This window comes from Vigna angularis, chromosome 1 (genome assembly GCF_016808095.1).
Source record: "Vigna angularis cultivar LongXiaoDou No.4 chromosome 1, ASM1680809v1, whole genome shotgun sequence".
Classification (NCBI taxonomy): domain Eukaryota; kingdom Viridiplantae; phylum Streptophyta; class Magnoliopsida; order Fabales; family Fabaceae; genus Vigna; species Vigna angularis.
Genome location: NC_068970.1, coordinates 7388479 through 7401478, shown reverse-complemented (window position 1 = coordinate 7401478; position 13000 = coordinate 7388479). Strand labels below are relative to the sequence as shown.

Genomic DNA, 13000 nt, shown 5'->3' with positions numbered 1-13000 from the left:
TGTTAGTTTTACCTTCTTCGTTTCTTTTCCCTTTGCACTCATATGTTGTTTATTTTTTCATTTTATTGACAAAAATCTTTTACAATATTTTAACATTATGTATCATTATATGATTGGTACAAAATTATTATATAACTAGTAATAATAATTATAAACATTAACATGGATTAGAATGACCATAGATAATGTTAAAATGTTGTTAGAAAAACTATTGTCAAAGTATTGTTATCTTTTTATTTATCTTTTAAGCTATACACATTTACTGAAAAAAAATGTCAATTACATAAAACATCAAAATAACATAATTTTGTAAAAAGAATATTGTTAAAAGAGCTAAATGTAGCTGTGACTAATTTACATATTTAGGTGGAATATCAATAGAAAGAGGATACTATTGAAATGTTTAATTAATCATCAAGTATTACATTCACTTCATTTTAATTTTTGTATTTAAATAATTCGTTATGCTTTAGTTGTCTTATTAAAATAAAATTATCACCAAAAAATTTATATATATATATATATATATATGACACATAAATTTATTTTCGTGTGCATTATTCAAATTCGTATATATATATATATATATATATATATATATATATATATATATATATATATATATATATATATATATATATATAAATACATATTTATATCTCATTGCAATTTAAAATATATATATATATATAATATTAAAGAAACTTAAGTAGACCCACTTACAGTAAAATAGTCTTTTATTTTCTTTTTTTCAATGGGGAGGGAAAAAATAAAATTATGGGAAAGTAATTTAAAATAATTAATTAAGAGAATCGGATTTAAAAGTTAATTACTTTAAAAGAAAAAGTAAAACAAAACACAATTTATGATTTTTTTAATATAATTTGAAATTAAATTTGTTATGATTTCTATAAAAATATTACAATAGAAAAATATTTATCATTAATAATAATATTATAAATTTATCTTTTATTTATTGTTTTATGTTAGGAATTGCCTTCTAGAAATAATAATAATTTAAAATTAGTGAAATTTGATTATTTTAATATTAATTTATTTTAATATAAGTAATTTTGTTATAAAAGTGAACTCGTAATTTTAAAATATATTATTTATAGAAGCTACTTTTTTTAAATTTGTTTGACTTCATTATCATTTTCTATTTGTCTTATTGAAAAGTTGAGAGAAAAAAATCAATTTTTGAGATAGATTTTTCAATTTGGATTGATTAATTTTCTTTTAAAACAAATATGAAGATAAAAGTAAGTTTGATTATTACGATACGTATGAAGTTTAATATAAAGTAGATATACATCTACTCTATCTTTATCTTTATAATAAGATGTTATCAAAATAATTATATATATATATATTTCAATCAGTACCGAAACTTTATGTAAAAGTGAATTTGAAAATGGAGAATTTATTTGTCCTAGTAACATTAAAGAATAGTGCTAGAAGCCATTTGAATTATTTTTTTTAAGATATACTTATTCCTAAATATTTATAATTATTATTTTTAAATTAAACTAATATATGTGTTTTAGAAAAATCTAAATTAAATATGTCAATAGAAATATTTAAATATTTTACAATTATACTATAATGTAAAAAAATTTCACTCTTAATATATATATATATATATATATATATATATATATATATATATATATATATATATATACCAATCTTATACTGTAATAAGTATTTTTTTCAAATTTAAATAATTATTTTCCATTTTATTTTTTAAGTAATTATTCTTTTGAATTTTATCTTTTTTATTTAATTGTTTTTTTAATTTAACTATTTAAAATATATTTTTTCTAAAATAAAAAAAACTATTTATAAAATAAAAAAAATATTGCAATACAATTATAACTATTATTTTTTTATAATTATATTTTTATTATTTTTTGTCATAACAAAAGAGTGTGAATACATCAATTTTTATCAAGGATTTTCCTTTTTAGTGTCTATTTGTTTTCTCTCTTACTTCTATCATTGTTTGATTTATATTTAACTGATTTTTAAATTTAATTGATTTTGAAAATTAAATAAATAAAAATTATTTGTTAAATAAATAAAAATCATTTACAAAATAAATATAAATAATCTATAATTAAATTGTAAAAATTTATTTATATTTATTTTTATAATTATAATTTTATTATTTTTTGTTATTAGAAAAGTGAATACATGTGTTTTCATTATAAATTATAAAAAACAATTACCTTATTTCTGTCTTGAAGGTTTAGTATTATTATATTTTCTCCAAAGAAAAAAAGTTATAGGAATAGAGAAACTGATTATAGTGCAGGAAGTGAGTAAGCCCTAGTTAGTAGAATTGGGTGAGAATGGGAGTAGCAGGTAAGGTTGGCGATTATGCTTTCAAGACTTTCACGGCCGCTCTCGGATTCACCACCATTTACCTCACCGCAACCTTTTCCGTCAACGTTTACAGAGGCCTCTCTTGGCACAATGCTCAAACTGTACCCTCTGCCTCTCTCTTTCTACCTCCTATTTTTCGTAATCTCTGTGTTTACTTTGTTTATTTAAAATCGGTATTTTTCATTACTTATTTCGATAGATCTAGGTTTTATGGTTTGTGACTTTGAATTATGATTATTCGTTTCAATTCAATCGATTTTTATGTCCAATCAATTAACCTTTCGTGCTTCAATTCTCTGCTGTCTAAAATCTACCATAGTCTCGTGTTCGCTTTTCCTCGATTGTTCCTGTTACGTGCAATCATCGTTTATTCAAATTCTGAGAAGTATTTTGTAGCTTTTTCAGGATAGGGAGAGACTTAATTTATTTTGTTGGTTCGTATTATATGATGATGTTGTTGTCTGTTCTGATTATTCGATCTTCCACATTTTTCTGTGTATGCAATGTGTTATGATTGTTTTGGTTGAAGTGAATTCCGTGTCACTGAGTATGCTGGAAAAATGTAGTTCTAATTTTAATTTCTGTGTTGGTTGATATTATCGATTTAGTTATGATGCCATGGTTTTACAGTCAATTGTACTCAAGCAGATATATCTTTACGACTTTTCCTAATGTTGGTCACTTGGTGCTTTTCTGCAGAAACTTGTCAAACAAGATGCTGATGAGCAGACACCGTGATTTGATCTCATAAGCCCACCTTCTTGAATTTCAAATCATGTTGTGTAGAAATGTAATGTGAGTTTCTTTCTTATATTTTCAATGTAGAGATGCTGATGGCCAATAATTGAATGGTAAATGATGAGTATAACTCTCTTAATTAACAAAGAGAGATAGTCGTTTTTGATAGATTGTGCTCATACATAATTATTTGTTCACGTGTTATATGTGTCTTAAGAATCCCTGGAATCTATTTCTGGTCATATACGATGACTTAAGATGGTGGATAACGGAGGAGGACAGATTTAGTGACTTTTTTTCGGAAAAAATCACTGAATCCGTCCCCATAATGGAGATATATTGAGTAGGGATCACCTTAGATGTTGGTGAATTATTTGGGTTCATCTCATTAAGTACTCATTATGAACAAACAGATTAAAACATATTGTTAGACTTCATAGTTTAAATGAGTCTCATCTAAATTTTGTAGGTTTTACATTTGTTTGTAAGAGAACACAATATATAGAAAGAGAAACGTATCACATACATATGTTAGAAGTACAATTATAGTCTATTACATTTTTTAGGTCATATTTGAATGGTCAATATTCAGAAAAAATACATTGGAATTTTTAATTGATTATTTATTTAACTATTAACTAATTTGTAACTTATATATGCTTTTCATTTGATACAATAATAATGGCTTTCACTTAATACGATTTGAATGTATATTAGATAGTTGTATTTTTATTCATTATTTTTATTTGAAACATTTTTTAATGTTTATTGTCGTCTAAGATATATACTTTTTTTTATTAACATTAATTTTTAAAAGTTGTATTCTAAATAAATTTGTTTACATTTTGTTCAAAGAAGTCCCCTGTTTACATAAAGAAAGATTTCTTTTCCAATCTCAAGCTATCTTAATAAATTTAAAGTTATATTTTATCGTAAAGATATTTGTCAAATACTCAATCAATAAGCAAAATATTATTTAAATTAAAAATTAGTAAAAAAATAAAAATAAAGTCATAAACAAGTTAGAATTGAGTAAATCTTGTTTGGTTAAATAATAACTGTCTTGTTTGATTCATTAAAAGAATGTATAAAAGAGCTTATTTATGTTATTGGAGTTTATAACATAAGCTTTATTATTTTGACGAGTTTATAAAAGGAGTTAATTATATATCAACAATTCTTCCAGTCTTATTTTAATAATTTACAACTTACATAAATATAGTTTACTTTACTTTTAATTTTGGAAACAACTTTATTTTTAAATATTTGGAAGATTGACACTTATTTAATAACAGCTTAATTAAGATCCAACACACCAGTGTTAATAATGTTGATGGGCCATTTTACAGTATAGTTTACTGGAGATGAGTCTTGTGAAGAGATAAGTTTTGTGAAGCTGACATGTATGATGATTTTGTTGTAAAGAAGTTGTGATTTAGTGGTATGACTTTTATGTTAGCGATAAATCGCATGGTCGTCTCCACTTAATGTATTTGAGCTAAAGTTGTGAAGAATGTCAGGACTTGTTAATTTTGATCCCACCGTCTCCTCCAATTACCAAGAGATTCCTAGACACACACTAGTGCAGAACGGGCTATAGACGTCCGTTCTGTGGGCCTTTTCACGTCCGATCTCAACCGGACGTCTATGCGGGTGACGTCTATGTGGACGTCCGTTGTGTCAGGCCGAACATTTATATAAACGTCCGTTGTGTCAGGACGGACGTTTATATAGACGTTCGTTGTGTCTATATAAACGTCCGTTGCCTTAACCCTTGACGTCTACTTGGCTGTATTGTTAGTGGTAGGGGCTAGGGGGTTGGACATCCATTTGTGCACTGTCGGAACGGCCTAAGAATGTAGCTCAAAAACAGTCAAAGGGATGGAAATCGAGGAGGGAACGACATAAAACGTAGCCCAAAATCACTCAAAGAATCTGCCCAAGAACACACAACTGCAAAAAAAACGTATCGAAAACGATTTTTAATCTGTTGAAATCAAAGGTATTTCATCACAAAGCAATGTAATCGGATTGAAAGTTAATTTACACGGTCCAAAAAAGAGAAAACGCACCTGGAAAATCAATGGAGCAGACAGCGTTCGCGGGGGGAAGACGAGCGTAACTGCTCGCGAGTTCGCGTTTACAATATTAATACTGTTATAGACGTCCGCGCCCTCCCAGGACGGACGTTCAAGTGAACGTCCGCCCCCCTCCCCCGGACGTTTATAATATTATAAACGTCCGCGCCCTCCCAGGACGGACGTTCAAGTGGCTGACACATGGGGAGTTGAAACGTTCAGTGTTCAGCCTAGTGAACGTCCGCCCCCCTCCCCCGGACGTTTATAATATTATAAACGTCCGCGCCCTTCCAGGACGGACGTTCAAGTGGCTGACACAACGTTCAATGTTCAGCCTAGTGAACGTCCGCCCCCCTCACACGGACGTTTATAATATTATAAACGTCTGCGCCCTCCCAGGACGGACGTTCAAGTGGCTGACACATGGGGAGTTGAAACGTTCAGTGTTCAGCCTAGTGAACGTCCGCCCCCCTCCTCCGGACGTTTATAATATTATAAACGTCCGCGCGCTCCCAGGACGGACGTTCAAGTGGCTGACACAATGTTCAGTGTTCAGCCTAGTGAACGTTCGCCCCCCTCACACGGACGTTTATAATATTATAAACGTCCGCGCCCTCCCAGGACAGACGCTCAAGTGGCTGACACATGGGGAGTTGAAACGTTCAGTGTTCAGCCTAGTGAACGTCCGCCCCCCTCCTCCGGACGTTTATAATATTATAAACGTCCGCGCGCTCCCAGGACGGACGTTCAAGTGACTGACACAACGTTCAGTGTTCAGCCTAGTGAACGTCCGCCCCCCTCACATGAACGTTTATAATATTATAAACGTCCGCGCCCTCCCAGGACGGACGTTCAAGTGGCTGACACATGGGGAGTTGAAACGTTCAGTGTTCAGCCTAGTGAACGTCTGTCCCACCAAGACGGACGTTTATAATAATATAAACGTCCGTCTCGGCCCTGGACGGACGTTCTAAGGGATGACCATGGGGTTCAGTGTTCAGCCTAGTGAACGTCCGTCCCCCAAACGGACGTTCATAATATTATAAACGTCCGTCTCGCCCTAGGACGGACGTGTAAGGGCTGACATGGGGAGCCTAGTAGACGTCCGTCCCCCTCCCACAGATGTCTATAATATTATAAACGTCCAGTTCGACCAAGGACGGACGTCTCGAGTTTCACTTATTTACGAATATGCCACCGGTCAATTATATACGTTGGGGCTTTTGTGGACGGACGTCTATGGGGAGACGTTAAAAGTCAATTCTGCACTAGTGACATCAATGAAATCATCAAGCTTAATTTATCCATGCAACCATAACAGCACCACTCTGCAAACTAAATTCGTGACACCCCTATCGACTTCAATGAAAATTAAATTAAGTTGTGTCACTTCCCTAACTTTAATTTAAATGAACTGAAACACATTTACAAAGTTGTGTTAGACTATACGACGTTATTCCTAACACAAAAATCATGCAATTTAAAAGAAGTTCAGTTTCACAAGTTACAACATTATTCCTAACACAATAATCGTGCAATTTAAAAGAATTTCAGTTTAACAAGTTACACGTTGTGTAGCTGAACCACGATTTCTCTAGTACTAGTTTGACATTATTTATCTCTGTAATTGTTTTCAAGAGGTGTATCATTTATGTAATTTTGAAGTGGAATTGTACCATACTGTTAAGAAAAGCCTAAAATTATAGAAGTTTAGTAAAATATTAGCAGTCAAGAATGTGATCGTTTCATAATTATATTTACATATATTATACTTTTTAACAGTTGATTATTCAGTGTAATTATAACTCGTAATCTTATAATATATGTAATTTATATATTGTGTTTGTAGTTACTGAACGGATAGAAGAGAGCGCGAACTAAATTATGAAGCATATTGGCGTATTGCAACTTTATTTAACCATCTCCAAACAAAAATGTAAGCAGATAATAGTTGACATTTACACTCCTTATGTCTTCTAGTGTAACTGCTTTCTTTGACTTTGAATTTACAATTACTACTATTTTGTCAGTCTTCTATTTTGAAATCCCCAATCTTGTAATTCTGACGTTTTAATCAAATAGTAATGGTTTAGACTGCTTTTGTTTCCCACTTAGCACACTTCATATAAACTTATTAGAAATTTCAATCCGACATTTAAAATTCGAACTCCAGTTTACGTGAAGGGAGAATTCTCTGATACGATTAAAAGAATCCAGAACTCTAGATTACAATTATTAGAACTTACGCATAATCACCGTCAACATCGTTTAAGTTCCTTTCTTTTAAGTGGTTATTTCTTTTCGGTACTCAAGCTAAAAGGAGCAGTCAGAATAACTAATACAATGTAATAAGTATTAAATGGTTTAGGGTAGAGTAGAGGAAACAAACTTCAACATTCGCATATTATCACTTGTTCCTGCCTTGATATGCAGTTCCACTGAAGTCAACTAAGGATACTGTACATGGTAATCCATCATGGAAGCAATACCGTCATCATCTTCTAATTGAAGAATTGGCATTCTCATAAACACGCTTGGCACATTTTCTTGGAGTTTGGTTGCAAATTGATTTTTTTTTCCGTAGAAGCTTGAAATTTGTAAGAGTCATATTATTGGATAGAGATTGGTTGTGATATCCTCGCCCAAGGCTCCATGAAATAGTTGCCATAGGAAATTATATTCTATTTAAGAGACATTTTGTCATAAACATGAAGTACCTGCATTGATCGTTAGGTTATACATGTTTTATATTTATACATGTCATAAATATGAAATAGTTGCAGTAACTTAAATCGTTTCCATATTTAAGTTCATTTTAAATCTGTTTTTTACAAACTCGTTAGGTTATGCATGTTAACAGTACTTTTAACTATTATTTAGGAACATTTGTCCATCATTAATATTTCCTTTTAAAAAATACCTAACGGTGTCTGATCACTGATCATTTAAGTAATAGGATATCGAAGCGACAACCTAGAAAGCGCTGGGGTGGCCATTTTTGCACATGAGAATCTTATTGTTGAATCCTTTCCAATAAGGTGCTAAACAAATAGTAGCATGAAGTATAAGAGACAAGAAGAGAAACAATGTTATCCAATGATGAAATGCCGATAGTGCATGCCAGTGTAGAGAACCTTTAACATAACTCGAAGACATTATGCAACACAATACTTAATCATAAAATTAAAAAAAAGAAAAAGAAAAAAAAAGAGCAGCCTATCACTTCTATATACAAAATCAACCTTATTTAAAATAGTGTGGTATTTAGTCGCGAACTCACTCCAATTTGCAGTTCTTGTCCAAAGATTTATCACGAATATGCAAATGAAATTCTGCGCTGCGACGTAGAATATATGGTCTAGCCCGCTCACGCCTTTCTTCACCTGGAACAAGACCAGAGGGAATTCGAGTGGCACAAATTTAGATATTCTGATTGAATTGTAATTCCCATCAAGGGGGTCCTTCCATGTTGAGAGAGAATGAAAAGATCAAACTTGCATTCTAGATTGTGCATTCATCTGCAAGTAATAAGAAATATGGGTAATAGGAAAAAAGAATAAACGAGTAAGAGTGCCATCGATTGGCATTTCAATAATCTAACATCACACGCAGAATGTTGACAGTGGCATCTAGAAAGCTAACTTACTTTTAAACTAGCTCCGATGTAGCAAAATTCCTCGAATCTGCATGAATCTCTGCCAGTGGATTAGTGACGAATCCTCCATCAGGCCTAAATCTATGGTTTGTCAACTTGGTTTCACCATTCTTGTCGGCTTGGTAGTTGGTGGCAGCAAGTGATGAAGTGCCACCTGATCTAGAGAACCGTGGGATTGAATGCCGACCATGTGTTTTCCTCCAAAATTTGGAGCTCAAAAACTCTGTTCCGGGTAGCATGCAACATGTGTTGCCATGGACATCAGATTTAGTCATCCTTCCACTTGATATAGCCAAATCATAAGAGATCTCATCCAATGCCAACTCAAGGCCATGCACACGAGTCTCTAAAGAACGCATTCCATTCTGTGAGCTCCCCATAAATTTCTGTGACAATATGGAGGAGCATGTTGGAGATGTTTGTCATAATGGCACAAATGCTACATGTGCATAAAAGGAGAAAAAAGGATGAAGTTTGAACACAATAACAGTATAACCGGCCTTCCTTCTAGCAATTTGCAAAATTAAGCGTCACAGATAAAAGAATTTATTGAGGGAACTTGATGTTAAGCATTGGGAACAAACCTGCAGAAGATCGAGTAAACTTGACTGCTGCTTCTCAATCTGATGTAGCTGATCACGGATCAGCGATAAATCTTCACTCTCTTTGTCATTCCTATGCAGATCTTTAGAGACATCACTGACAGGAAATGAGTCTTGACTTTCTTCATGATATGGAACCACTCGAGATCCAGCTTTGGACCCACCATACTTGTGTATTCTATCGTCAGAACCTCTATATAGCAGTGCCCTTTTCATTTCTGGCTTTGAAAATCTGCTTTTGTCCATTTTGTTACTTTCCAAAACAATTCCATCCATCTCCTGAAGACCTCCCTGATCAGCCACAGCAACTTGGGTATCCCAATTCTTATGATTTAGTTTTCTGGAAACAATCGAACTCATTCTCTTGTTGTTGTTGCTACTTGAAGCACTCCTAGTCTTGGCACTGCTAGCAGAAGAGCTATCTGCTGGACTGAATCTGCTAAAAGGTGTATTTTTCTTCCGCAGATTGGCCATCACTAAACCAGGACTACATGAATTTTGAGAGACAGCAGGATAGCGTCCATCACTTGAATTCCCTGAATCAATAATGAGACATGAAACAAAAGAGGTATGAAAAACACTTAAAGACAATGCAACAAAACAAATTAATCGTACAACCAAATGAGCAAGTTGCCAAATGAAGACCCTAATTATACCACGTTTGGTTCAAGTCCCAACTGTGATTTCTCACATTCACATAGAAGCTAATGGTCCTAGCTTCGATATCTGAGACATGGTTTCTTATTTTATAACGAGTTCCCCAATACGAACTAAATCACAGCAGACAAAACTTTCGAGTTTATCTAAAGATCGAACAACCGTATTTTGATCATAACCTTTTCCCCTTACCCGTACTTTTATCTAATTATGTTTTCTATTTAAATCCACAACAGCGAAGCGAACATAACATGATCAGTTATTTCGTTACTGACACTCACCTATACGAATTCTCCAATTAACACTAAAAATCCAAAACTTCAAAATCAAATTACCTTTAGAAGAAGGTTGCGGTTTAGGAGGTGGCGTAACTTCATCGGAAACATCAGGAATCTGCTTCCACGCTTCTAACATCTGATTCATAACGTCCCGAACTAACTTTACCTGAACAAAACACCACGCACTCTCAATTCACTTTCAAATTACCATAAATGAACATCAATGAAATATAAAATCCCTTTACAGTTTACACAAACCTTATCAAACCGTCGATTTTCAAAAACTCTCACACATTCGGCCTTGAACTCCGACAAGAAATTCCTCTCTACGTTGGCAACCACCACGAGAGTCTCCGCCGCAGCCTTCCGCGTGGCCCAATCGTCGTTGCTCAACGCTTCTACCAAGCACGGAACCAAACTCTTCAAGGGCGCGTGACCGGACGCGCCGCCGGAAGCGACGACGCTTCCCACTAGCGTCAACAGCCCGGGCTTCGCCTTGAACCCGTCGCGCTTCAGAAGCTTTTCAAATCGGGGCAAGAGCTTCGCCAGCCTGGCCGGGTCCGGATCCGGAGCTCCATCGATCGCAGCGGCGAGACACAGCGCGGCTCCGACCTGCGCGTTCTGGTCCTGCTCCGTGAACAGCGCCTCCGCCAACGGCTTCACGAACGAATGCAACGGCTGCCTGCTGACGTGCCGCGACAATGCCGCAACTGAACTCACGCACGCGGATCGCACCGACGAGTCCGCGTCGCGGAGGCGCCGCACAACGCTGCCGATAATTTTAGACAGGTACGGTGCGAGCATGTTGCCATGCGTCTCCGCCAGGAACCCTAACAGCTGCACACATTGCTTGCGGACCGGTGGCTTGTCGGACGCGTCAGTGGAGTACATGCACGATAGGAACGCTGGCACGGTGACCGCATCGAGACACCGAGCGATGGACTCGAGTTCTGCAGCGGCGAGAGACTGCGTGTCGCGGTCGGAGAGTTTGGTCAGGCATGCGAAGACTCTCTGCTTTACGTTCTGCGGTGACGACGACATTGTGATTACAGTGAGGATCCCAGCGAATGATCGGCTAATTTTCCGGTGGTGGAGCCGGTGGAATTCCCGGTAACATCGCAGGTGAGTTTATTTGGTTTTGCGAGGGAGTGGCATGGCAGGAACGGTTTTATGGATGTGCAGTTGCGGAGAGTGTAGGTGAAGGTGAAGACATAAACCGCGTGTCGTTTTCTGGTTACTTAAGCGAGAACAGCTGCTGAACTACGGTGTCGTTTTGTTGATGGAGACCGCGTTTGGTTTGCCAATTTCTTTTTTTCCCCTTTTATTATGTTCTCCTTTTTTTCACTCTACTCAAAGGGTGGTCGGGTTTGTTTGTTTCCATGGTGCTGACTTCTTATTTCCAAATACATTACATTACTGGTAATTCCTAATCTGTTGCTTAAGTCATTATATTATTAAAATTAGTATTATAATCCTTGGTTGCATGTGGGAATGGGTCTCCGTTATTTTATATCATCGTATCACCAAAGTCTACGAATAATCTCACGTTTTCCCTCAGAACGTGCTTTTTCTCAACTTTTAAGGTTAAATTCATTTAATTTTCTTTCATTTAACATTTAACAAATTAAGTCATCTTCTTAAGTTTACATCTTTGACTTTTAAATTGCAGCAAGTTTGGTTAATGATATCGAAAGTATATCGACCTTCTTAAATAATAGTGCTTTTTTTACAAACTCTAATCTCTAACATTGAAAATTCTTGCTTTAATTAATTTTAACTTCCTTATAAGTTAAATCTTAAATTGTTTGTCATATTTCTATGTAAAGAATTTTGCTATAATTATATAAAAATATCTATGCTGGCAATTAAGACCAGTAGAGTTAAACTTGTGAGCTCATAATCATAAACCATAATCAAATTATATATATATTAATCGTTATATAAATTTATATTATTTTAATTATATCTTAACTATTGTCCTTAGAACTTAGCATTTTTTTTATTCGTTTATTTTCTTCTTTACTATTGTTTTTCATCAACTTTTTATGATATAAATTTTCAATTTGTCAAACGATTTTGCCGAAATTTAATTACGGTAACATTACGGTTAAAAAGTGTTTAAAAGCTCAATAAATCATATAATAATATTAGGTATTCAAAGAAAAAACATATTTTCATTTGGTTGATATAAATATATATTAATAACTTTGAAATTAATGGAAAGAAATAATAGCCCAAAAAATAATTTACATATAGAAAAAATATTAGGAAATTGAATAGAAAATTATATTGTTGTCATTATTAAAATTGGAAAAAAAATGAAAATGAATAAAAAAAAGTCATACATGTTTAAATGAATTTATTTTATGAAAATGATATTTATACATATAAATAAAAAGTTACACCAATCTATTAAAAAATCATCAAAAATTTGTATAAGTTTTAAAATCTTAATTAATATGACATTATCATATTTAATTAATATCGTTGAATTAAAATGGGTGCTTTTTTCATCTTTGAAAATCTGAATTAAATATTGTCATATTTAATTAGGATCTAAAAAACTCCGATAGTTTTAATTGAATAGCATGAGGTATTTTTGAA

At 33.6% G+C, this 13000-nt stretch overlaps 1 protein-coding gene across 2 annotated transcripts; it reads right to left on the bottom strand.

Moving 5' to 3' along the window:
- Positions 1 to 8267: 8267 nt before the first annotated feature.
- Positions 8268 to 11770, bottom strand: LOC108330407 (TORTIFOLIA1-like protein 3). 2 transcript variants are annotated; one of them, XM_017564896.2, is made up of 5 exons: positions 10655 to 11689; positions 10454 to 10562; positions 9444 to 9997; positions 8851 to 9245; positions 8268 to 8722 (listed from the first exon to the last, which is right to left on the bottom strand). In XM_017564896.2, the coding sequence occupies exons 1-4, from the start codon at positions 11435 to 11437 to the stop codon at positions 8853 to 8855; spliced, it is 1839 nt and encodes a 612-aa protein (XP_017420385.1). In that variant the 5' UTR covers positions 11438 to 11689; the 3' UTR covers positions 8268 to 8722; positions 8851 to 8852. The 2 variants fall into 2 exon arrangements, with proteins under 2 accessions (XP_017420385.1, XP_017420389.1); XM_017564900.2 differs by lacking the exon at positions 8268 to 8722 and having other exon boundaries at positions 9067 to 9298; positions 10655 to 11770.
- Positions 11771 to 13000: the final 1230 nt, after the last annotated feature.

Bases quoted from the DNA above. Each gene is read 5' to 3' on its own strand.
- LOC108330407 (XM_017564896.2), bottom strand. From the start codon at position 11,437: ATGTCGTCGTCACCGCAGAACGTAAAGCAGAGAGTCTTCGCATGCCTG. The intron at 9,998-10,453 runs GTAATTTGATTT...TTATTGATTCAG, and splicing joins ACCGCAACCTTCTTCTAAAG to GGAATTCAAGTGATGGACGC. The intron at 9,246-9,443 runs GTTTGTTCCCAA...ATATTGTCACAG, and splicing joins GTTTACTCGATCTTCTGCAG to AAATTTATGGGGAGCTCACA.